Genomic DNA, 27,062 nt, shown 5'->3' with positions numbered 1-27,062 from the left:
CTTTTTCCTTCATTTCTATTTAATGCATGTCTTCACCCTTGAAGAGTTAATGATCAGATATTAGATTTGGCTAGAAGTAGGTGACTGTTATATAATAATAGTGTGAGAAGAAAAGTATGTGGTGAAATCTTTCCCTATGAAGACAAAAATGCTATACTGTGATAAGTATCACAAATTAGATTCTGAAATATAGCTTAAGTACTATGGCAATGTTGTAACAATGAGAAAAATTATTAGAAGTCTTCAAAAAATGAATTTCATTGCAGAATCAGACCTTTTACATATGAGATGATGATAAACTTGTTAGAATGCTAATTATGGGATTCTTGCTATTTTCGAGTCATTATTCACATAAAACTAGATTCCTGTGGATGAATTTTATGTCATTCTTTGTAATTCCTGATTTGACAAAACCTCAATCCATTTCAGAATGACAATATGACCATGATTAAGTGATTGGAAGCTACAATATGTCTAGAAAAAAATTTGCTTTAACAATGGAGCTGTTTCAAAGGTTAGTATGCATATTTTTTGGAATTGGTAAAACCAAATTAATCCAGACTTTGAAGACAAGATAAAAATTTAATACCTCCTTGATTAAAAGCAACCTATTGATTAAAGAATATATTTCTTAGACTCATGAAGTTAAATAACTAAAGTGTAACAGTAAGTGTAGTCTTGTTAATTGGTACTGTGAATTCTTTTTGCAGTTGACTAGGAAATACTGCAAAGTTCAGTGGGAACATAGAGGTCTTGTTTGTAATGAGTGATTATGTATTTCTGGTATGTTTCAGCGCCAGAGACAAGGGCGGAGGAGGCCAGTCTGTCTATGAACTGAGAACACTCCTTTCTCATTTACTGGAGAATTTCCTTACAGATGTCAATAAAAGTTAGTTCACACCTTTGAAATAATTCATTTTTTCTGTTTCTTCTATATTTTGTCAACTATGTTCCATGAGCAGAGATTATAATTATGTCTGAATGGTTTTTAGGACAGAAAAATTTAGATCTGGATTGGTGCTTTTCCTACAAGGACTCATCCTCACTTTTTAAGACTTTTTGTAAACAAATCCTATACCTACCTGAAAAACATTATACAAATCACTGAAGCAGCAGATAATTCCAAGATAGTCAAATATTCAAATTTACTAGACTTAGCGTGGTTCTGGCAAAAAATCTACTTCGCATCCTGACCCGCTTAAGGTTTTGTCAAAGGTGTAACTGACTCTGTTTCTTTTGTGATCAGTTGGAGAGTCATTACAACAGTGTGCCGATGAATCAAGTGAATGCTTCATGATGCTCCAGTGGTTTCGATGGTTGGTTGATGCACACTCGGATATGTTCCTGTATGTGCCTGGAAGTCCTCCATCAGATGAAGTTCATGGCCATTCTCAACAACCTTCCCCACCTGGCAATGAAGAAAACCTTTCATACGGTATTTGTCAGAATATGATTAGGCCTCCCTTCCAAATTGTTTTGAGTTTCTCATGATAGGATTGACATTATACATCTATTAAAAAGCCAGAAAAAGTATTTTTCAAAGGGAATGAGGTCACAATTGTGATCAGTACTTTTCAGGGTTCATACTTTTTTGTATACGACTTTCTATGGTTTCTTCCAAGTTCCTGAGAATCATTTGTTGGGTTACTTCCCTTTGTATATATCCACTGTAACCTGTCCTGAACTTGATATGACTTACAAACATCATATTTATCAATTTACCATTATGCATTGTAATGATGCCATAATTTGTTTAGTTAGTGTCATGGCTATAAAGTGTCCCATCAGTATTCTTTTATACTTGTTTTTCTGCTTAAAGGGATGCTCCACCCAAGTTTCAAAGATATCTTACTGCTTCGGTTTTTTTTATGTATCTCTTATGACTATTCAAATTATTATAAGTGTTAAAAGTCCTTCCTGTGGTCACCTTGGACAGGCGCAATTAGTGTAGAGTGACCAGTGTAAAATTAGAATGTGTAAATATAGCGCGTTTATCATGTGATCATTTTTAAAAGCGAGGCTGCAAAAACAAAACCACAATGTTTACAGTGTATTATGCAGGCGCAAACCTGTTGTGACATCATCAGTGCAGCATGAACATTTGTAAGCAGATCTAGCAAGACCTAAATAGAATTTCCTCAAATAAATAGCAAAAGTTGATTTTTTGGGGAAAAACAAGTCATGCAATTGCCATATGAATATAAGTAGATGCTCTCGTACAATTTTCTCTAAAAGCATCTTATGTAATCCAGACTTGGACAGAATATCCCTTTAAGCATCATCTATCATATTTTAAATAAATTCAATACCATATGCGTATATCAATCTAGTATGAGAACATGTCAAACAAGCTTTAATTTCAAAATGTTGAATTGAAGGCAAGCATTATTGCTTTTGAAATCTCTTCAACTTCAACAATAAATTAATTTTCATCAGACATAATACAATGGCTAATATTAGTATAGAGTGAACAAAGTTCAATGTGACAATATCACAATCAAGAAAAAAACATCAACTACCACATCAAATATGCACCCTTGTCATGCTCTCACTTCTATATTGATTTCATTACTATTAAGTATGCCTTGTAAAACAGTTTACCTGTTGAATTACAGCCTTCACAACTTGGTGTCTGACTAAATTGCTGCGTCTACTGAGCTACAGTCAGTGTATCAATCTGCATGAGAAATGTATTGCTGTTGTGGTCAGCTTGCTGCAGCTGGTCAAATGGAAGGACAGCCATTTTTATCACAGCCTCTTGACCAATCTGATACACACTCTAGCAGGTATGGGCCCAGTTTCATGTGTATTCACACTCTAGCAGGTATGGGCCCAGTTTCATGTGTATACATACTCTAGCAGGTATGGGCCATGTTTCATATGTATACAAACTCTAGCAGATATCAGCCCAGTTTCATGTGGATACACACCCTAGCAGATATCAGCCCAGTTTCATGTGTATACACCCCTTCACAGATATGGGCCCAGTTTCATATGTATTCACACTCTGGCAGGTATGGGCCCTGTTTATTATGTATTCACACTCTAGCAGGTATGGGCCCTGTTTCATATGTTTTCTCACTCTAGCAGGTATGGGCCCAGTTTCATATGTATACACCCCTTAACAGATATGGGCCCTGTTTCATATGTATTCACACTCTAGCAGGTATGGGCCCTGTTTCATAAGTATTCACACTCTAGCAGGTATGGGCCAGTTTCATGTGTATACACCCCTTAACAGATATGGGCCCAGTTTCATATGTATTCATACTCTAGCAGGTATGGGCCCTGTTTCATGTGTATACACCCCTTAACAGATATGGGCCCAGTTTCATATGTATTCACACTCTAGCAGGTATGGGCCCAATTTCATATGGATACACACCCTAGCAGATATCAGCCCAGTTTCATGTGTATACACCCCTTAACAGGTATGGCCCCAGTTTCACATGGATACACACCCTAGCAGATATCAGCCCTGTTTCATGTGTATACACCCCTTAACATGTATGGCCCCAGTTTCACATGGATACACACCCTAGCAGATATCCGCCCTGTTTCATGTGTATACACCCCTTAACAGGTATGGCCCCAGTTTCACATGGATACACACCCTAGCAGATAACACCCCAGTGTTGTATGCATTTAGAAATTGAGTTCTATCTAATGCATATTTGGTGTCTGTATTAAGGTAAAGTATGGGAACTGTTAGAACTTGAGAAAGTTTTACATCAGGGCAGCTAGTTTATTGTCTTTTAACAGAAGACTGATATTGAAAATTGTTGAAGAATTGTAACGATATTGTGATTAGTAAAGATTGAGGTGAGTATGACATACAACACCACCACTATAATACTGATTTAGTGGAATTATAATTTATTTTGGAAGTTAACTGATGGTAAAATAAAGAATGTGATAAATTGATAGTGGGTGCTGTGATGATACTTGGGATTGTTTTTATGTTAATCTATTAAGTATGGACTAGTAAGTCTCAATTTCTTACAGATCTAGTACAACTGAATGAGAAACTGTACAGTACAGATGAAAATTTGAATGAAACCCTGACCAGGTTCATTGCTAGGGATGACCATGTGCGACAAAGCCTTGTTGATCCTGCTGAGGTATGTTCTGGGGCGTTTTCTGTTGTAGACATTGAGTATCTTAATTATAGATCATTAGAATCTTTTCACTGGAGTCAAGTGTAGTGCTGACTCAGACCTTCCAGAAAAAATTAGTAAGTAGTCTTTCAAACCTATGATAACATTACATCAACTGCATTTATTATTTATTTTGTCCTAATTGTTTATCTACCCTATTGTCCTGTCACATCTACAAGACAAGGATTTGTGATATCTTTACCTGTCTGTTTAGTCTTTTATGACATTGCATCAACTACATTTAAGGCTTTGTGATGCCCTTCTTGTCTATCTAGCCTTTTTGGATGTCATGTCAACTGCACATAAAATTTGTGACATCTCACTAATGAACAAACCTCTTCAGGTAAGGTCTTCCAGTTTGCAATGGAAAAATACTTTAATATTTTGTAAGCATATGGAGAATGTATAGATGTTCATCTTTGACACTCCAGGGGTAATGAGCACTTTCGCTCTGTACATCCCTGGAACATTTCAAAGGGTCCATGTTTGATATTTTGTGGAGAAGACTAGTTAGATCTTTTGATGTATATCAAACAGATCTCTCAGTCAAATAACAGTACTTTGTTCTGACTTTATAATTGGATGTCACTCCTTTATTCAAGGGTCTATAGCATTCTGTGATTGCTCTTTTTTCTTCTGCTGAAACTAACTCTTGGCCAAACAAGTAACTTCTCTTGTCTTTCAATTCTATCACGAAATGTTCCAGAGTATGAAAGTGATTCTAACTGGTGGAGTATTGCGGATGATAGATGTTGTAAACACTGTATATAAGGTTTATGTTGTAGGTGATATATTATATATATATTTAGAGTATATATGTTATTGCAGTCAAGTCCTTCCAATGTAAAGCTGTCTCCAGCAGCCATACAGGTGTGCACAGTTGATATGTGTGAACTTCTGCAGGTCAATCTCACGTAAGTCAGATAGGAATTGAAATACAGAATGAAATGTAACACTATGATTGCAATTTCAGCTTCCATAAGCACCATTAATAGAAAGGAATTTCAACTTCCATAAGCAACATTAACAGAAAGGAATTGAAATATACAGAATGAAATGTAACACTATGATTGCAATTACAGCTTCCATAAGCACCATTGAAAAATGTAGTAATTGTTTTGGGCTTTGCTTCATTTAGACCTTGTGTTGTCTGGCGTTTTTATTACACATTTCTGAAAGGTAATTAAGCCTAAACTGTGGTGTGAGACCCATTGCCAGTGGAACCACATTTTTCAGATAAACAAGTTGTTCTTGATAGCTTAGAGACCTAGAATCTGCATAATGGGCGAGTAGCATGTTTAGATAAAGGACTTTCAAGTGTATTCAAATGCAAACCTGGACACACTTTCAATGTTAAAGGAGGTCATAAGATATTGAAATCTTATGTATAACCAAACAGCACTGTATTATATTCATCCAGTAGCTTTTACTAGAATCAACCTCTTTGCTTTATAAGCTGCAAAAAGAAGTGAGTGATACAGGCCTATATAACCTTTTGTTACATGCCCAATAATCTTTCTAATCGTTCTAAGCACAGGTAAATTGGTTATGTGTGATTTTTTAACTTGGAGCTAAATCTTACAGTTTCAGTTTTTGATGAAGATAAGATTTTCTTTCTTTATACAGAGAGTTACTCGGTCACATGGTTGAGGATGTGGGGATGGTGACCAATGGCCTATTGCCAGCAGTGTGGGGCTGTATGTGCTGGGCTGTGGAAAATGGAAACCTCGACCTCAAAGCTGTAAGTAATGGATAACTATGTTATCACCTTGGCCTCAAAATTGAACAAAGGACATAAGTGATTAGCATCTTTCAATACAAATTTAAGAGTCTGATACAGCAGAGGAAAATAATGCATGAACTCTTTGTGTACTCCTGATGTCTTGAGATGTCACAAGACAGTGCTTTTGTACCCTTAGTGACGTCTTGAAATCTAGGAAGTGACTGGTGAAAATCAAAATTAATCAAAATAAATGCCAATAATATTTGATCTGCACTTATGATTTTCAATGTGTCATGATTTCAAAAGAATGTCAAATACATTTGTATAGTTTTATCAGTAAGTGCTTAAGTTGTGGATTTGTTACATAGTGACCTTGACCTCAAGGTTATGCTGTCCTATTTGATATTTAAACTCTGCTCAACATCAGTGTCATTACTAGTCCTCCATTCGGTGGTTTTGAGTTTTGTATTAGCTCTTGCCATCCCTATGTCTGTCCTGCCTTCTGCTATCATCTCTGGGCTCTTTTCTCCTACAATATTTGTCACTGGAACTTCATATCAATGGTGTGGCTTCACCTTGGTGAGATGGTGTGTCATGTTTCAAAAGTAAGTCACTCCAATCTACATTTTGACCTTTGAACCTTATCAAAGAAGAAGTTTATCCATGCACTATCGCTAACACTACTACTCACTGAAATGTACTTGCAGTACAGGTTTACTTTTGTGAGGAGGTGTGTCAATTCATGACTGTTATTTGCTGATTGTCAAGTTGCAGTACTTTTAATCATTTGAAATCTTGTGCAGTAAACTGTCAAAACTTCAGTTTCTGGGATGGGAGAGACATTTTTTTTTATATTGGAATTATTAAACCTTACTTATTTCTTCTTCAGTGTTCATTTCACATAATAAAGGAGATGTTGGAACACAGTGGTCTTCCCACACTTAATGTCATTGACTACTTCCTGTCATGCTCAGTCGCAGTGTTAGACCTGATGTGCTCTGGTTGTAAAGGAGGCGAGAAAAAGTGAGTACTACAAAATTTATTCTATAGTTTTGTGATTAAAGGTTATTACATATAAAGATTCTTCAAAATAATATAAACATGCTTTTTTTTCTAACACAAACATATTATTACATCAATTACTACACCTGATAATATTTTGGTTTGCAAAGAAGCAAGACAATTCATATTTTGTAGACATTTTCTTGTTTTGATAAGTTCAAACAATCAATGAATTAATATTCAAACATTCCGACTAAATCCTGATTTTATGACAATGATATGATAGGTAGCTGACTGTAAGCCTTTACTTTGTTAGGTTGGTAATGAAGGTAGAGGACAATCTGGCGTTAGTGCTCCAGGGAATTATCCACGCTGATCAGGCCACCCTGCAGCCCATTAACCTGTCTGTGTCACAGATGCAATACCTCCTAGCCAAGATATCTGTGATCCTGACCATGAAGGGATTGATGTCCCTTCAGACTACCAGTTTACTGCAAGGGGTGTCGGACATGATCAGCTACATACTTGACAAAGTTCCTCAGTCCACCCTATCTGGAAGTATCTTCAGTCCATTGGTCACCAATATGTTTTCAACTCTGTTAAACCACTGTGGTCAACTTCAAAATCTTCAGGTAAATTCTTATTTCATTTGATAAGTGTATATTCAAACCTTCATTATGTTTATAAAGATGATGGTAGATAGTGTGAATTTTATATTTTTAGTCCACTTTCATTAGATTAGGCTATCTACCCTGCATCTGTGATCTATGTTTTCTTAGAAAGATATTGTCTATTTCTTGAGAAATGGTTGATGGATCTTTCTCAAATTCTCAAATCCAAATTCTATGTGGATTCCCATTGGTCCTTATAATGCCCACTTGATTTAAGACTGATAAAAAAACAAACAAAGCCAAACAAAATTGCTGACAGATGGCCATCTTAAAATCTGACAACTTAAATTTGTAATTGCTATTTCATAAGAAGTATTTCTAGATTGATAATTCTCAAATTTCATACCATGAAGTGAAAGTAAGACAAAAGAAATGCTAAAGATCCAATAGCTGTTGCACCAAGTCTTGTACACTTCATTAATGATAAGAAATTAAAAGTTTATTAGAAGTTTGATGGTATAACTGATTTTCTCGTGTTTACTTTCCTCCAGTTTGTGGTATCACCATTGGTCAAGTCTGTTATGCTTCAAGTAGCCAATATTCATAGTGTTGAACAAGTTTCTGAAGGAATGACATCTGGAAAGGAAGATGCCCAGCCATCACAATATGGACAACGCAAAAGGTGTTTTATCACTATTAAAGTTAAAAAATTATTCCAATTTTTAGCAATATCTTAAGCAGTGTTTTACATAGGAATCTGGGTGAATGGAACTCTTGGATCTTCTTTTGATGGTAGTGCATTTTGTAGAGTTTTGCTAATTGCTGTTGTATAAGATGAGCAAAGTCCCAGCTGTATATTTATGTGTTGAGCTACTGATGTGGGTACAGTACCAGAGACTTTGTATTTAAGAATGGTATGGAGTTTGTTGCAAATTGTAGATACTGAAACTGAACTACAGTATTGTACAGATTGGAATGTTGAGGTGCATCATTACATTGATATTTTTGCCATCTTATAACAAAAATGGCTGTTTCCCATAACTTATTACCCTGTAATTTTTTCCAAAAATAAGGAAAAATCAGAAAAATCCGGAAGAAAATAATAATGAAAAAAAAAATTGTTCAAAGTAACACAGGCACAACCAGCTGTAAAATTCAGGTTGAAAGAACATCATTGGGTCATTTTTCACTGTATGGTATTGCCAAAGGGTAAAAACGAATCATTGGCATAATACAACATGTGTTGCTGGTTTAGAGTGAATAATTGATTTGGCATTTGAAACCATGGAATATCCTTTGTATAGAAAGAATGGCTGTAAGTATTTTGCATGCCTGGTTTTATCTGTTTTTAGGAAGGCAGAGACAATGAATAAGGATGGTCGTATCAAACTGACCAAGTGTCAACGGATGATCAACAGTAAATTATCCTTCTTGATATCCATGGTGACAGATGGAGGGGCCAAGGTAATCTTGTTACCTGTCAAATTTCTCCGTAACGTTCATGGTTCAATTGTTTCTTGGACTATTTAGATAACTGAAGATACATGAGGACAGTCACACCTGGAAAATTTAGTCTCGAAAATTAGAGAGGATGAACTTTATCAATATTGAGGAATAGGGGTCAAATATCAAGATCACTTTGGGTCTTATCAAGATATATTGAAGATTGAATAAGTACACATCATGCTCTTATTTGTATGTACATCAGGAAACTTTGTTTCCTAGGTTTTGGAGAGCATGACGGGAGTGTGTGCCTTAGTTCAGGTACTTATCACATGCCTTCAACAGAGTCGCAACATATCGAGGTAAGTCAGTTATCATCCCCTTTTGGATGCCTGTTTTGAAGTGTTACATTGTCTTTGTCCTCTCGGTTGAATTTTCATTTTTTTTTGTCTGTATCATGACTTTGAATAAAAATGTTTTGATAAATCTTTGATAAAAGTGAACACTTCTGAAGAATTATCTGATGTACAAATATACTGTGAGTAGTACTGCAGCAAGTTATTAGAGATAATAAGATAACATCACATTCATAGAATTGATGGCATTATGACACAATAATATGCATATAGAGCCAAATTTTGCTCTAAGTTTGATGTGAAAATAACAGTTTTCTACAATTTTTACATGAAAATTCAATCATATGAGAGAAATGATCTTTAATTATTTTTGGAACTTCTCAATAGAATTGAAAGTTTTCAAATTTGTTTCATAAATCATATCATTAGAAAACTCAATAAAGATTCTATATCATTGCTTAACACTTATCTTTTAATTTAGACATGAAAATGTACTTGGAAGCTTTAGTGGTATGTTGTCTATGATTTTGGTTTATGTTAACCAATCGGATTCTTTACTATGGAATCAATACCAAGCTAAGTTAAATTTATGTTTCATAACACCATAGATTGGGATACACATCATTCCAACACTGGCTGCCTCTGACAACATGTCAGGAATTAGTTTCATCTGCTGTCGCTGCCCTGCAACTGTGTCCTGATTGGTCATCTGATTCCACCAATCAAATGCTTGTAACAATCTTACAAACATTTGCCACCCTGCTTTGTACTTATGGTAATGAAGAAGTTTCTATTACAAAGATCTAAGCTCTTCCTTATGACTGGCTTTTTAAAACTTAATTATTTACTGTAGTAAATTAAAGAGAAAAAAAGTAAGAAGCAAGGTGTATTATTTTGTGTACATGCATCACAATTGTTATAATACTTTCATTATTCAAATTACCTTACGTCTAAGATCTGTGTTCCATAACAAATTTTGCTATCCCTATTTCTTTATATTCGCGCACAGATCTCGCTGGAATTTTATATTTAAGTTTCCTTTTATCATTACCTGTACTTATTTGATTTTGAGACCAATCAGAAAAGAAAGTAGCCAACGAGTTACCATTTTGGATTTTGAAAGAATAATAGAGATCAAATGATCAAATGCTAAGATCCCTGTGGGATCTCTTGTTCTATCAATATTTCGTTTTCTTTGTTGACAACTAGTTAATATGTATAAAGGATTTTTATTTATCAATAACACAACCTATTCCAATCAAATATCTTTGTCTTCAGTATTTATTGACTTTCTTACTAATTCTGGGTTTTAAAATAGTCTTACTTTTGGGCTTGATACTTAGTGACCTTTGCCAATGTCATATGACATTACTGTTTTAGATGCTGGAGACCTTGACCCTCAAGACTTGACAACCATGTGTTGGATAGCTTCTCTTACCTGGATACCAGTAAGTCAGGGATATATACTGTTCAAACTTACCATAAACCATGCTACATACAGCGAGAAAACACAGTGGCCAAACCTATCACAGACTAAGCTACATAAGGAGGCAAATCCTCATTCTACCACACACAGTGGCCAAACCTATCACAGACTAAGCTATATAACGAGGCAAATCCTCATTCTACCACACACAGACTAAGCTATATAACATAACCACACACAGGGCCAGGCTATATAACCTCCTCATTCTACCACACACAGTGGCCAAACCTATCACAGACTAAGCTACATAAGGAGGCAAATCCTCATTCTACCACACACAGTGGCCAAACCTATCACAGACTAAGCTATATAACGAGGCAAATCCTCATTCTACCACACACAGTGGCCATAGCTATCACAGACTAAGCTACATAAAGAGGCAAATCCTCATTCTACCACACACAGTGGCCAAAGCTATCACAGACTAAGCTATATAACGAGGCAAATCCTCATTCTACCACACTCAGTGGCCAAAGCTATCACAGACTAAGCTATATAACGAGGCAAATCCTCATTCTACCACACACAGTGGCCCAAATCCTCATTCTACCACACACAGAGGCCAAAGAGGCAAATCCTCATTCTACCACACTCAGTGGCCAAAGCTATCACAGACTAAGCTATATAACGAGGCAAATCCTCATTCTACCACACACAGTGGCCATAGCTATCACAGACTAAGCTATATAACGAGGCAAATCCTCATTCTACCACACACAGTGGCCATAGCTATCACAGACTAAGCTACATAAGGAGGCAAATCCTCATTCTACCACACACAGTGGCCAAACCTATCACAGACTAAGCTACATAAGGAGGCAAATCCTCATTCTACCACACACAGCGGCCAAACCTATCACAGACTAAGCTATATAACGAGGCAAATCCTCATTCTACCACACACAGCGGCCAAACCTATCACAGACTAAGCTATATAACGAGGCAAATCCTCATTCTACCACACACAGTGGCCAAACCTATCACAGACTAAGCTATATAAGGAGGCAAATCCTCATTCTACCACACACAGTGGCCAAACCTATCACAGACTAAGCTACATAAGGAGGCAAATCCTCATTCTACCACACACAGTGGCCAAAGCTATCACAGACTAAGCTACATAAGGAGGCAAATCCTCATACTACCACACAGTGGCCAAACCTATCACGGACTAAGCTACATAAGGAGGCAAATCCTCATTCTACCACACACAGTGGCCAAAGCTATCACAGACTAAGCTATATAACGAGGCAAATCCTCATTCTACCACACACAGTGGCCAAACCTATCACAGACTAAGCTACATAAGGAGGCAAATCCTCATTCTACCACACACAGTGGCCAAAGCTATCACAGACTAAGCTATATAACGAGGCAAATCCTCATTCTACCACACACAGTGGCCAAACCTATCACAGACTAAGCTATATAACGAGGCAAATCCTCATTCTACCACACTCAGTGGCCAAACCTATCACAGACTAAGTTACATAAGGAGGCAAATCCTAATTCTTCCACATACCCTAGTCAACCCTATCTCAGACCATCATACCGTAGGCTACTACTTACAGCAGGAAAACTCTTTGTACCACACACAGTGGTCAGTTCTATCCCAGACCATTGTACCATAGGCTACTACTTACAGCAGGAAAACTCTTTGTATCACACACAGTGGTCAACTCTATTCCAGACCATTGTACCATATGCTATACTTACAGCAGGAAAACTTCTTTGAAGTTTAAATCTCATGCAATGTTTATGTAAAACACATTAATTTCCATGACTTTTAATAATATTAATGTAATAACTTGCCCATTCTAGAATGACCCATCATGTATGGACATGAAGATGGCTCACACAAAGCAAGTGGTCAGACTTAGTCAACAACTCTCAGAGAAATTCGGTGAGGACTATGAAGATTTTATTTTACTATTATTTTTCTCAACTCATTCAATGGAATCAAAATGGTGTTTAAATACATTTCACATTGATGAAAAAAAAAGATATCATTTTCATTCTCACTTTGGTTGTTCAAATCTTTGTTCTTTTCTATTTTTCCGATTCTCGGTTTTGAATTCTTGTTTTTGACTTATTCAGTCAAGTATTGATGTTATTGAGTGTATTTTTGATATTTAACTTATTGGCTTGTACCTTCCCCTGGATGAGTGTCTGGTTAGACATGGCATTTTTGCATCATTCCAGTTCTTATTTCATTTGGATGCTGAAAAATGTAGTGAAAATTATGGGGAAGTTTTATGGCCGCCATATTGATCTCATTGAGAAGTATTCTGTTTCTTTGTGTGACATTAAGCTGGACATATTTGATGCTCGTAAGTTTGCCAGTGGGTTCCCTTGTTGTATACCTTCTCATTTGAGAATGTGACATTACTTATTTGGATTGAACAAAGTTTACCTCGCAAGTGTTGTCGATGATACAGAAGATGCTTACTCTTCTGGGACACCTTATCTTCTTCTCCTTGTACTTTTTATAGGAGTCTACATGTAAATCTTTCTTTTGTTCATATTTTGCTTTAGTTTATTGGAATTTGAGTTTGAATCATGATTGTGTTGCCATGTTGGTTTTTTAGCTCACCTGGCCCAAACGGCCAAATGAACTTACGCCATAGCGCGGCGTCCGTCAACTTTTCATTTAAACAACTCTTCTGAAATACCGAAAGGCGTAGAGTTATCATATTTGACTGGAAGGTTCCTTTGATTAAGCCCAACAAAGTTTGCAAAAAAAAAAAATAACCTTGACCCATACTCAAGGTCACAGGGGTCAAATGTGTTAAATGGAACATATCCACAGATATAGTAATGTTGGTCATAAAGATCCGGTAGAGCAATACAGGCCCTCTGGGCCTCTTGTTCTTGATGTTTTTTGTCAGGTAATTAGGCCATCCCCTTCTTTGAATTACAAGTAAATTATTGGCCTAATTGGTTATCACTGGACAAACATGGTAGGAACATGTAAGATGGATGTAGAAACATTGAAATCATTATACCATCTCTATGTTTTTGTTTTTCAGATAATGCTGTTAAACATGAAAGTCTACATGTCTTGTCCTTTCTGCCTAAAGATGTTGCCCCAAAATGGAGGGTTCATGTCTTTAGGCAAGCTTTTGTGAGTATTAAAGTCGATTGCTTTTGAGTGCAGGGCATTTGTATCAAAATTTTATGAAGGAAAAAAATATCTTAATCACTTCTTCCTGACTAGATCAGAGCACATAAATCTCACGGTGAGAGGAAACTGGAGTACTGGGGAACATGTTCAGAAATGTGACCCCAATACTTTCCATGTTTTATCCCAAGTTCAAACCCCACTCATCTTGACAAAAGGCATCAACCATGGTGTTGTGGTCAGTTGACAGGGATTATTTTTATTACACTTTTCCAAACAGAAAATTTACTGTTAAACAATAGACAGAGTGAGAAGTAATCTTAGAAGATTTGATATGCAGTCATTTGTGAGTGAACTTGGAAGGAGTTCATGTTTCACAGACCATAATTATAGTTTATTAGTTAGTTTTCATATCTAACTCAACAGACTGAGGGTGTATACTATACATAGCTTTAAGTTTTAATGAACGGATCTTGGAACATTCCTGGGAATAGTGGCAATTTTCTGCAAATATAGATAGGAAAAACCGTGTTGCTAAGGATATTTTTTCAATATTTTAATTTTTACAACTGTACTTCAAAAGTTTAAAGCAAAAAGGAGAACTTTTTGTTGAAGTTCTGAAACACCACAATTTCCAGTATAGATTTATTTGATAATATATTTATGTTTCCTGATTTACAGTATAATTATTGTCAGAGAAAAATGTGATATTATCAAGTTTCCACTGTATGTGGGCCTATTGTTGAATTTCTATCAAATCCTCAATTTTGAACAGTGATATCTCAGAATAATTGATGCTTTTAGAATGGGATCTTTGGTCTACAGGCATGATTTGCCTATAAAATTTAACATATTAAACAGTGATATATACTTTTGTAGGGAGATGGTGAATGTAAAATGCGACAGTCAGCACTGAACACTTTTCCATTGCTCTTACATCACCTTGGACCCAATGCTAATCATTTGGTCTACGAACTTATTCAGTAAGTCACCAACAAGTCAGCATATTACATTTTGATGGTAGAGCTTTGATTTATAAAATACAAAACAGGGTCAGAATGGAAGGATTACCAAAACTTGACGAAGTAATAAGTGCTGAATACATGATGTTCCAATGAATTTTTTCAGAATGTGATAAAATTTTCAATTTTAAATACTTTATTTGTTTTTTTGAATGTTGTTTTAATATAGTTTTGAATTTCTTTAATTTTCAAAATGAAATAGGCAAAATGTAACTGTGTAAAATGAAGATGAATTGACATTGAGTAATGGTATTTTTTTCATTGCCTGGATGTTAAAGTTTGTTAGCTCACCTAACTGAAGGTTAAGTAAGCTTAAGCCATAGCATAGTATCCATTATCTATCCCTCTAGCTTCACTTTCTGCCTTTAAATGACTTCACAATATCTTAGGACACCTGGCCCCACTTGTATAAAACATCTCACCTTGAGATTTCCTCAAGTCGAGATTTTCCTCAGCTGATATCTCCTCAAAAATGGCTTGTATAAAATTTTCTCAAGGAACAGGAGGAAGGCATCGGCTGGGATGTCCTGAAATTCCTTAAGGAATTTTCATACATGATATTTTCAAGGAGATATTAGCTGAGGAAAATCTCGAGAGATGTTTTATACAAGTGGGGCCTGATGTAAAAACACTGAGCCAGTAGCATGCTGGGATGAATGTCAGTTTTTTTTTTTTCAAATGAATGACATTGACTCACTTTCAAGGTCACATTGGTCAAATGCTGGGCCAGTAGCATGCTTTGGTGAATGATATGAAGATTGCTCAGACAAATGGCCTTGACTAACTTTCAAGGTTACCGGGTCAGATATGTTATTCAAACCACTTTTCAATAACAAGAGGTCCAGGGAAATGTTAATATATAATGGTAACATGGTGGAGAGTAGGTGTACTTAGTTTTGAATAAACTTGAAAGTAGCTGGGATATAAACTGTTCTTATAAACATTTCTCTTCACTAGCTAAAGATCGTGTACCCTATGTCTACTTCTCTCATACCGTGTTGTTACTTTTAATGATTATTAACACATTTCATGTGAAATCACCAGTTATAAATAAACCTGAAATTTTTATTATTTTTAGTGCCTTGGTGGATGACAGAGACCCTGAAATACAGAAAACGATGGCAGATACTGTAGGAAAACTGGCATGTGTTGTCTGCAGGAAAAGTGTTGTCAGGTAAACACTGTGGTAGGAAAACAGTTGTCAGTGAAAATTGGGCAAGTGTAAGAAATAGTTCTCGGGTAAAACTACTTTTGAGTTGCAAATTTACCAGGTATGGAAAATAAGTTGTGAGGTAAAACTGGGTTTTTTTTAGGAAATAGGTTGTGAAGGAAAAGTGGGCAGTTATAGGAAATATGTTAACAAGTAAAAGTGGACATTTACAGAAAATATGTTAAGAAGTAAAAGTGGGCAGTTATAGGCAATATGTTAAGAAGTAAAAATGGGCAGTTATAGGAAATATGTTAACAAGTAAAAGTGGACATTTACAGAAAATATGTTAAGAAGTAAAAGTGGGCAGTTATAGGCAATATATTAAGAAGTAAAAATGGGCAGTTATAGGAAATATGTTAAAAAGCAAAAGTGGACATTTACAGGCAATATGTTAAGAAGTAAAAGTGGACATTTACAGAAAATATGTTAAGAAGTAAAAGTGAACATTTATAGGCAATATGTTAAGAAGTAAAAATGGGCAGTTATAGGAAATATGCTGTGAAGTGAAACTTTGTAGGAAAACAGGTGAAAATTTGGCATTTGAAGACACTATTCCAATAAAACTGTTTTGAAACAGTCTTGTGTGACACAAGTTAACACTATGTAAGGTGTTGACACAAAAGATAGAAATACTTTGTAAGGATAAGAATAAATATCAGTTTGAGCAGTACATGACTTTCAAGGACTATTGTTTTGAGCAATTCAAAGGCCTGGATCAAGTGATCAGTTCAGCAAGAAGAGGGTATGCAAGTAATGTGAGTGGGGCTTAGATTTATGTTGATTATTTGTAATATTCAGCCTTTTTTTATTTTTATTTTTTTTTTTTTTTTTTTTTTGAAAGTTTGTTTCCCCTCTTGTCTGAATTTTTTCACATTTTAAGGATACTTATTCATCATGAAGAAATAATCAGCAGGATTGTTTTCCTATAGTGAATCATCAAAAGTCAATAATCTGGATGTTTCTGTAACCATGGTGATGTTTTATTAACTGTTTCAGCAGTTTTAAGACACTGGGGACCACTTCTACCTCACAGACCATACAGTGTATCTCCTGTGATAAATTACAAGGTCAGTATTACATACAGTGTATCTCCTGTGATAAATTACAAGGTCAGTATTACATACAGTGTATCTCCTTTGATAAATTACAAGGTCAGTATTACATACAGTGTATCTCCTGTGATAAATTACAAGGTCAGTATTACATACAGTGTATCTCCTGTGATAAATTACAAGGTCAGTATTACATACAGTGTATCTCCTGTGAAAAATTACAAGGTCAGTATTACATACAGTGTATCTCCTGTGATACATTACAAGGTCAGTATTACATACAGTGTATCTCCTGTGATAAATTACAAGGTCAGTATTACATACAGTGTATCTCCTGTGATAAATTACAAGGTTAGTATTACATACAGTGTATCTCCTGTGAAAAATTACAAGGTCAGTATTACATACAGTGTATCTCCTGTGAAAAATTACAAGGTCAGTATTACATACAGTGTGTCTCCTATTCATATTTATTGTCATTATTTTTGCAGACAAAGAGTCCTGTAAGTCGACCAAGGAGCGACCAAGACTTGTTGATCCAAACATGTTTTCAAAGTTCCTTACTTTACTGGACACAGAAAACCAAGAGGTCAAGCTAGGTCAGTATGACATATACATCTTAAAATTCCATATGATTTCACCATATTACTGATAAACCTTCTTGTGATAGTAAATTATTTATTTGTCATTAAATCAAAGAGACCATTGTATATTCTATGGTTCTCAGAGGGAAAGTGGGCTTATTAAAAAATAAAGATTTGTACAAAACGCTCAAAGTTAATATATCACCATTCAGTTTGAATTTAGAATTAGATACAGTAGAATTAAATATTGAATTAAATTGCATCATACTGCTGTTTCATCATTCTAGTTTCTTCGGTGATGCTAAGGGCCAAAGTTAATGAAACCATGGAGACCACTTAGAAAAATCAAAATTGGTTAAAATTAAATTCAGAAGGAACATAAATCCCTAATTTCAATAAATTTTGTAAATTTGATGTGGGATCAATTAAATTAGTTAGCATTTCTATTAAAAATGCATTAGATATTGATGGGCCTTTTTTTCCAGAGATGGGCTTATTGCTGGGTACATATTGTTAGAACTTGTGTCCTCTTGATGATTTGATTTCCTGCTTATTACAGCGATGATAAACTCTTGATGATTTGATTTCCTGCTTATTACAGCGATGATAAACTCTTGATGATTTGATTTCCTGCTTATTACAGCGATGATAAACTCTTGATGATTTGATTTCCTGCTTATTACAGCGATGATAAACTCTTGATGATTTGATTTCCTGCTTATTACAGCGATGATAAACTCTTGATGATTTGATTTCCTGCTTATTACAGCGATGATAAACTCTTGATGATTTGAATTCCTGCTTATTACAGCGATGATAAACTCTTGATGATTTGATTTCCTGCTTATTACAGCGATGATAAACTCTTGATGATTTGATTTCCTGCTTATTACAGCGATGATAAACTCTTGATGATTTGATTTCCTGCTTATTACAGCGATGATAAACTCTTGATGATTTGATTTCCTGCTTATTACAGCGATGATAAACAGTCTAAGAAGAATGTTTGGACATATTGGTCTGAGGAGCAACAACCAAGCCACTATGGGCATGCTGAATACATGTCTGTGTCTGATTGAAGATAATGACTATAAAGTACGGGTCAGATTCAGGTATGTACAGGAAACCATTTGAACGGCATCTTACTTACTATCAGGTACTGCACTGTTACTGCTATTTTCATTGTCTCATATTGCAGGGCAGTGTTCATTCCTGGATTTACAAGATTACAAATCTACATATTACGCACTAGAATATAATACAAAAACTCAAGTTTCTTTCTTCTTCTTCTTTTTTTCAGTCAGATCATAAATTCTTTGGTGGGTGATGGTTTCAGCGACCTAAATAATCTCATGGTACGCAAACTAAAGACTTCACTTGATAAGGCTCGTGAGGACGGAAATATTCGACTACAAGAAACAATTCTCCTCACAGTGTCACAGCTTGGCAGGTCAGTGTATCAAAGCTTTGTTATCAGAGTGGTAATTTATGGTCGTCCTTGTGTATAACTGTTATGTGTTGTTTTATCAAATTTATGATAGCTTTTGTAGTTTATTATTGAAAGCTTAACATAAAAAAAAAATCTTTTATGTAGTGTTACTATTGTACATGATTTTGAATTCCTTGTCAATAGCAACTTATGTACAGATATTTCCAATCAAGCAAAAACAATAGCCATTGTATGTGTTGCTGAGATATTTCTAGTGCTGGATTGTAAGGTTTGTATTGAGACCATCAGATGATGGCTGTATTTTTGCATTTTTGTCAGACTGGCTGGTGATGATCTGATCCTGGTAGTCATTGTCAGCCTCCTAGAAAACCTGCTGTCTCCAGTACCACTGATTTCTGCAGTGGCTTATGAACAGGTAAGTTGGTCATTGTATAGGCAATTAGTGCTTACTCTCATTATTGTACAATAAATCCACCACAAATTTATTGGGATGTAATACATGTGTGTCCGTCCCTCCCAACCCATTCACAATCAATATCATATCTTGACCACTTCTCTACAAGTTTGGTTCACATTTTACCCATATTATCATATAAATTTCTAAACCTGATCAGATTCTGGTTTACATAGGAGCAGATGCATTCAGGTCTTGTAAATATTTTCTGTTTTTTGTCTCCTCCTTGTATTGTTGGTAATATTTTGTTTCCTTTTTCTGTGTGAAATTGTACATAACTGAAAATGTTATCTGCAATTAAGGATGTACTGCTCCGTGAAGTTAAAAAAAAAAAAAAAAAAGTATCCAACTTTTTTTTTCTGATGATGATTTTGTGAATAATTTGATTTTAGAAATCAGTATGCTTGTGCACCACTTTTTTTATACAGTTGTCAGAATGTGTAACAGTAAATAATATATTTTCACATCATATTATTCTTCCTTTTTTCAGAATAACGGACATTCGCAGTTATTTTCGCAGCAAACTTTTAAAAAAAAATTTAATGTGTTTTATCGTCTGTCAGTCTCTGGGAAGGGAAACCTAATAATTCTCAAATAATGATGAAACTTTACTTGGTCGAAAGATCTAAAATAAATCACTTGTATGGTCGGCTGAGATTCTTGTGCCTTAATATCCAGATATTACTAAATAAGACATAGAATCTTAGACAGAATACTAGTTTCATTGGAATCAGTATATACACTCTCTTTTATAGTTGAAGTCTGTGGCACAATTCAAGAAAACAAAGACTCAGGATTTATTTATGAAGTCAAGACTGTCAATTTGCAAGGTATGCCAGCAATTTAAAAATAAATAGAGATAGACTTAAGCACATTTGGTTATGTTTGTGATCAAATATCTTTGACTGAAGTTAAATTGGCTTTTAAATATGGCCATATAGAAAAATGCTTTGACATTGAATCTTGAAAGTGTTCCACTAGCATAGTGAAAATATTTGTACCTTGATGAGGATGAAGGTACTGTAAGCATAGAAGTTTTAGCTTTTTTCACACTGTAAGTACTGCTCTAAAATACAATCACAATAACTGCAGTTTCTATATCATGTTTCCATAGCAATAATTGTGGATGTGCATGTTAATCGTTGGCCAATTTGACTGAACGAAATCCAGTATGTCTAGAGTACATGAAGTTACAGATAAGTTGATATGTCAGATGTCTTTTATAAAGCTTAGATTCACTATAAGCTCTGTGTACATTGTAGTTCCTTGTTGAAGCCATGCACCAAGCCCAGGTGACTCCAGGGGGCCGCAGCCCAGAAGCTATCCTCAGAGACGTTGCCAAAGTCCTAGATTTCACAGACATTAAGTTATTTCTACAGGTAAGATCTTATCAAATATACAATAAGTCAGAATGATTAGTTATAGCAATTACACAGTGATACAGTTACTGTTGCTAAAGATTAAAAATCTACACCTGTTTTGATTAGAAGATTGATAGAAAAAAGATTATGTTAATACTGTATACCTGGTTATTCTCTCCCTTTGTACCATTATACGTAAATTCACCTCAAGTTCGTTTTGCTCTCAGAGAGTTATGTAAGTGTAACAAGTTTTCGCCCCTATCATGGATTCCCCCTTCCTGTTAATGAACGAAAATATGCAAAAATTAAACAAAGATAACACTTCCCGGTATACAGTATAATGGAGTAAACATTAACTTAACAAGAAAGGAATTTTTATTTTCTGTATACAGTAAAACAGCACCGAGACTTTCTTATATCAACTGTAAAACAATATTTTTGTATAAGGTAGATTTTGTAAAGATGGACATAAACACATTTGTAATGGTCATATCTTCAGGGAACAAAGAAGTACATGGTGCCCCACTTGGTTAGCAAAGCTACACCTGAAGCCTCTTCTCTGATCAAACTGATGGCCACACTACTCAACGTGCCAGTAAGTAGTATCTCAATATCGCATTGTAGAAAAGTGTCACTTTTGACAGGTGTTACTGTGTACTTGTTTCTAGACAGGTGTTATTGTACGTTTCCATGGCTACAGACAGGTATTGATGCTCATCTTTTGTTTACAGAGTCGGATGAAGCTTCTACTGGAGATGATTAAGTACACCTACACTTACTTAGTGTGTCACTGTGGTAAAGCTGAGATGGAAAGAGCCATCACTTTCCTACAGGTATTTATGTAATCCTCTCCATATTCAAAATGCAAGCAAAAACACAAACCAAGATTTTGGTCACTTGGTTCACTTCATCTTTAATTCAATATTTTCAGATTAGCCAAAATCTGTTTCAGAAATTCAAGTTTTTGGTTTTTGTCTGTAAACAAACTTTTATCTCTGAATGTTTGAAAGTGTCAAAAAATATTATACCTAATTAATAACTAATAAATAATAAATTTTATTGCTGATGATACAAGTATACAAGTGATATAGATGCCATTAGTAACACAGCATAATAGTTTACATTGTAACAATATTGACAGAATGAAACAGAGGTTGACCTGGGAGGACTAGTGCGACTCCACTTTCAAAGAACTCACCAGGAGTTACTCCTACGTCTTAGTACAGACTATTCACAGGTATGTACAGAATATTTACAGGTGTGTACAGACCATTCACAGACTATTCACAGGTATGTACAGACCATTCAACGTATGTAAAGACTATTCACAGACTATTCACAGGTATGTACAGACCGTTCACAGGTATGTACAGACCATTCACAGGTATGTACAGACTATTCACAGGTATGTACAGACCATTCACAGGTGTGTACAGACCATTCACAGGTGTGTACAGACCATTCACAGGTGTGTGCAGACCATTCACAGGTGTGTACAGACTATTCACAGACTATTCACAGGTATGTACAGACTATTCACAGGTATGTACAGACTATTCACAGGTGTGTACAGACCATTCACAGGTGTGTACAGACCATTCACAGGTGTGTACAGACCATTCACAGGTATGTACAGACTATTCACATACTATTCACAGGTATGTACAGACTATTCACAGGTATGTACAGACTATTCACAGGTATGTACAGACCATTCACAGGTGTGTGCACCATTCACAGGTGTGTGCAGACCATTCACAGGTGTGTGCAGACCATTCACAGGTGTGTACAGACTATTCACAGACTATTCACAGGTATGTACAGACTATTCACAGGTATGTACAGACTATTCACAGGTATGTACAGACTATTCACAGGTATGTACAGACCATTCACAGGTATGTACAGACTATTCACAGGTATGTACAGACTACCAGTAAGTAAGGCCTCTTAATTGCAGGGTGATGAAACATAATTTTCTGGTAATTTGACATAACAGCAACAGGTATGTATGAGTGAGCTTATTACTAGATCAAATCTAAGAAGTCATACTTAGATACAGATTTCACTGAAATCCGAGTAAGTACTGGTAAGTATGTTTAAAGTGTAATCAAATTGGATCACCTCTGGACATTGTTTTCAGTACTGGAAAACATTTCCCACAAGTTGATGTTACTGTGAAGTCTTTCATACAGGTTACATTAAATAGTTACTTACAATAACTTTCCATCATTCAGGTCTTCAATGGATTGCGTGTACTGGCTACCTATGATGAGAGCTATCAGGGACCCAAAGATATCACCACATCAGAACAGATGGTATGCCAGCACTTTTATGGTCTATATGATATTCTTCCAGTGTAATTTCTTCTCTGTCTTATAAATTGATAGGACATTTACTTGTTTGTTCAGAGTGGCAGTCCAGAAAAATTTATAATTGTCCATATCATTCGTCTATACAACAACAAAAATGGCAAAAATGACTTGGTCTCAAATGACGTCACAGGTCTTCCGGTTTCAGGAATGATAACTTGCACAAGATTTCTAGTAGCCATGACACCCTTTGGTATTATTTTTTATTAATTTCTTGTGTTTTTACACATTTTCAAAATAAATATTTATGCTGATATTTTTTTTTAATACTTGAAGAATGCAAAACGACAGGAAAAGTACTATTTTAATTTTCTGTGTTTGTCACCTTTAAGTCAGTCAGTAGAGCATTGGCCAATGTAAGTACAGGTGAAGATCCAAAGTGTCTGATAAGATGCTCTCTACTGGGGGTGGTTTGTATCTCCCTGAAAGCTGAGAAACAGACTTTTTTATACTGCTATGGTTGTGTCCATGAGCAAGACACTTTACCCTAATCGCTGTGGTCAGTATGTAGCAGGTCTTTCATACGTTGTTCATTGAGGTAGCCATCAGCTACCACAAGGAGTCTCTTCCTCAACCTTGACCTTAGTTGTTACCAAGGCAATAAAACCATCATATTCACCCTGTTGTAGGCAGCCTACCTCCAGCCTCGTCTGCTGGGAGTGATAGCTTTCTTTGACTCACAACTACTGACTGTTAGCATTCCACTGGAGGACAAAATACTAGTAAGTGTAAACTGTATTTGTTTCTCTTTATCTCCTGGAGCAAATTTTAGTAGCTATACCAAAAACTTCATGAATTGGGAGTTTTTGTGTTTTTTGGTTTTTTTTCTTGCAGAATTCATCAAATGGACTGTTTGTGTTTGTTTTTTTTTATTGTACAAACTTAGAGAATGAGTATAGAGTGGGATATGTTTAAGTTGTGTGTGTGTGTGTGTGTGCGTGTGCGTGTGCGTGTGCGTGCGTGCGTGCGTGTGTGGATATAGGTATACATGTGTAATTTGTATGACAAGATGGAGTATACATTTGATCAGAATTAACCTAATGTTTTATGACCTCATTTTGATAGACACTGGAGAGTTTGACTTCTATCATCCGTCTGATGGGATCAAAATACATTGGCGTTATCCGTCACAAAGTTGTCAACACTCTTAGGTAAGTTTTTGATGATTGAATATAGTGTACTTCTTGTACTTTCAAATAACAAAGTTGTGCAATTAAACACTCCCTGCTTAGTGCTACATTTCATAAAATCAATATGTATGGCTTTATGTTTAATGTCACTTACACTGCACGCATAGCAAGTTTTTTTATTATGAAAATTGACTACAAAGATTAAATTAAGGGTGGTCACATGGCTTAGTGGTTATGCACTTGTCTTTCTCTGAGGGTTGAAAAGGTATGTGGTCATCTGCCCGAATACGTGGACTTACCTAAGGTACTCCCACAGTTAGACCCTCACATTCTGCAATCCATACCAAAAAGACTGATCAATATAAGCTTAAAATTGTAGCTTGTTTCACAATTGCTATAAAATGAATCAATTTTTTATGTTTAGATAAATAAATATGTTCTTGTTGATGGCAGGATTGGGCTCAAGTGCAAGGACAAACAGATGATGGAGGTATCCTGTCGGGCTTGGAACTGTTTTGTAACTAGGTATGTCTTCATAAAAACAAGTCTATGAAGCTTAAATGTCTTATTTTACAGACAAAATTCATGCAGGCCTGGTCTACTGGATATTCTGCAAGGTTTTACATTTAATGTGGTTGGTATATAAAGTGTGAAATTTAATAGATGGTAAATATTTACTAAATTGATTGCATCTAATGTACCAACATTTAACCTCAATACCCTGTAGTATACTTCAGGATACCCAGAAGGTTAGAGGACCAGGTTATTAAAATGTTTATAAAATCACAGTATTGGCACAATCCTAGCCTTATTTCAGTGAATAATGATAACATTACATGTGTAATGGTTATATTACACATGTAATAAGCCAAAGCATAAAATTTATATGGTTACTGAATGGCAAGACAGTCATGTGATCCATCTTTGTACTTTTGTATACAGATATTTTTGCCCTGGTTACTTTCACCTGCGACCATAATGCACAATTTGCCTCATGTTCTTCCCACTCACTGAGGTTTAGATTAAAGGGTTATAAAAGTAACAAATTTTTGCCCTCCCTGTCCACGGATGTAAAGGTCGAACATTAAATAGGGTAAAAAATTTCCAGGTACAGTATGTGATTTCTAATATTCAGTCGGAGAACACACTCATGAGCTGTCATTGAAGATCTTAGACCTTGGCTATAAATACACAATATAAACACACTAACATGCTGGTGTTTGGATTGAGACTTTGTAAATTGCTTCAGTGGTTACATGTCTTGTGTTTAACAGCCTGGAGTTGCCCTTTCTGGGACAGATGATGTCACAGATCATCGCCACACTTCTGCCTCTTCTGGAACCGCTCCCAAAACAGGTTGCAGACATTTTCTCCTACATCATTGTAGATAACAGGTTAGTTTATAACCAGTGTATGAATGAGATTGGTTTTAAATCCAAGATGGATACGGTGACCTCTGTATTGAAAAATCTATTTTTACTGAGTTTCCCTTGTGCCACTGAGCTGAAACTGGCTTAAATTTTACTTAAATTGACAAAATGTTGTTATTTTTCTTGCCTTTGTCACAGATTACAAGAAACTTGCCAAAAACAAATCCAAAACAATACTCTGGCTAAAGTAAAATAGATTGTTGAATGTACTCCATAATTGTTAAAATTGTCCCCCACTATCTCTTCTTCTATATCCTGATGACTATGAGGCCCATTTGTCTCTTGTCTTGAGACATTAATAGGGTGACTGAATAGTACAAGGATGTATACAAAAAATTAGAGAAAAGTATAATATCTGTGAATATTCAGTGTTTGTACAATTGTAAGTGGTTTGATGAAAGAGAACTTATCTGTAATTACAGGGAAGTGTTACATGATCATTTCCATGAGATCTACTTTCTGCCTGACATACCAGAACTAGCTGAGTGTAATGGTGTCCTAAAGCAGTATGTGGAAAGTCCCTCGAGGTATGTCTTGTATAACAACTGTTTGTCCCCATTGCACTGTCCTTGGTACACCTTCAATTTGGGCATTTTACTTCATTATGTAATTCGTAAGTCCCCTAAAAATTCTATTTTGCAGTAAATAGTTAAATTGCCTCTCTTCAGGTACATAACTCAGCCAGCAGCTTCGATATCTTGACGTCTATTTAAGCATTTACTTGTTGGCCGGGTAATACTGAAGTTTTGGCAAGCACTACAGCTGTTATAGCCCCCTAGTCCATATTATTATAACGTAATAAGCTATTAAGATTACCCGCAATGTGCCTCTACGTAATTTATTCATAAACCTCTTTTCTGTCTCTTTTCAAGAAACATTTATAAGATAAAAATGAATCTTTTGTTGGAGCTGTTGTGAAATCTTTTGAATACATACTGGTATTCAACATCCTGCCTATCTGAACTTTGATTATTCTGTCATCACACCTAACACAATCACCAGTGTTTTTCTACTTTGCCTTTATTTGACCCTTGTAAAAGTATTCTAATGTCCTGTTTTGTCAGAATCTGAGTATTCTTCCCGTCGGTTTTATCGTAT

The 27,062-nt window shown here is 35.5% G+C and overlaps 1 protein-coding gene across 1 annotated transcript in view; it reads left to right on the top strand.

The window, feature by feature from the left end:
* Positions 1–470: 470 nt before the first annotated feature.
* Positions 471–27,062, top strand: part of LOC132555518 (serine/threonine-protein kinase ATR-like) — a gene marked incomplete at its 3' end in the record, with an annotated part of 50,291 nt that continues 23,699 nt past the window's right edge. The window contains exons 1-34 of the mRNA XM_060219867.1: positions 471–514; positions 795–889; positions 1,247–1,435; positions 2,616–2,786; positions 4,006–4,121; positions 4,986–5,071; positions 5,784–5,898; positions 6,770–6,903; positions 7,199–7,514; positions 8,045–8,175; positions 8,846–8,957; positions 9,219–9,298; positions 9,901–10,067; positions 10,673–10,740; positions 12,600–12,681; positions 13,808–13,902; positions 14,779–14,882; positions 16,000–16,095; positions 17,128–17,198; positions 17,675–17,782; positions 18,747–18,879; positions 19,068–19,217; positions 19,536–19,632; positions 20,427–20,501; positions 20,934–21,050; positions 21,532–21,627; positions 21,764–21,865; positions 22,174–22,269; positions 23,270–23,350; positions 24,034–24,126; positions 24,470–24,555; positions 24,988–25,059; positions 25,809–25,928; positions 26,387–26,491. Of these exons, the coding sequence (XP_060075850.1) occupies positions 471–514; positions 795–889; positions 1,247–1,435; positions 2,616–2,786; positions 4,006–4,121; positions 4,986–5,071; positions 5,784–5,898; positions 6,770–6,903; positions 7,199–7,514; positions 8,045–8,175; positions 8,846–8,957; positions 9,219–9,298; positions 9,901–10,067; positions 10,673–10,740; positions 12,600–12,681; positions 13,808–13,902; positions 14,779–14,882; positions 16,000–16,095; positions 17,128–17,198; positions 17,675–17,782; positions 18,747–18,879; positions 19,068–19,217; positions 19,536–19,632; positions 20,427–20,501; positions 20,934–21,050; positions 21,532–21,627; positions 21,764–21,865; positions 22,174–22,269; positions 23,270–23,350; positions 24,034–24,126; positions 24,470–24,555; positions 24,988–25,059; positions 25,809–25,928; positions 26,387–26,491 (3,803 nt within the window). The remainder of the gene's footprint in view (positions 515–794; positions 890–1,246; positions 1,436–2,615; positions 2,787–4,005; positions 4,122–4,985; positions 5,072–5,783; positions 5,899–6,769; positions 6,904–7,198; positions 7,515–8,044; positions 8,176–8,845; positions 8,958–9,218; positions 9,299–9,900; positions 10,068–10,672; positions 10,741–12,599; positions 12,682–13,807; positions 13,903–14,778; positions 14,883–15,999; positions 16,096–17,127; positions 17,199–17,674; positions 17,783–18,746; positions 18,880–19,067; positions 19,218–19,535; positions 19,633–20,426; positions 20,502–20,933; positions 21,051–21,531; positions 21,628–21,763; positions 21,866–22,173; positions 22,270–23,269; positions 23,351–24,033; positions 24,127–24,469; positions 24,556–24,987; positions 25,060–25,808; positions 25,929–26,386; positions 26,492–27,062) is intronic.

The sequence above is a fragment of the Ylistrum balloti genome, unplaced genomic scaffold, assembly GCF_031769215.1.
Source record: "Ylistrum balloti isolate Yb309-2 unplaced genomic scaffold, AGI_CSIRO_Ybal_v1 Utg370502, whole genome shotgun sequence".
NCBI lineage: Eukaryota > Metazoa > Mollusca > Bivalvia > Pectinida > Pectinidae > Ylistrum > Ylistrum balloti.
The sequence above is the reverse complement of the archived record's forward strand: the minus strand, read 5'-3'. Positions and strand labels throughout refer to the sequence as shown.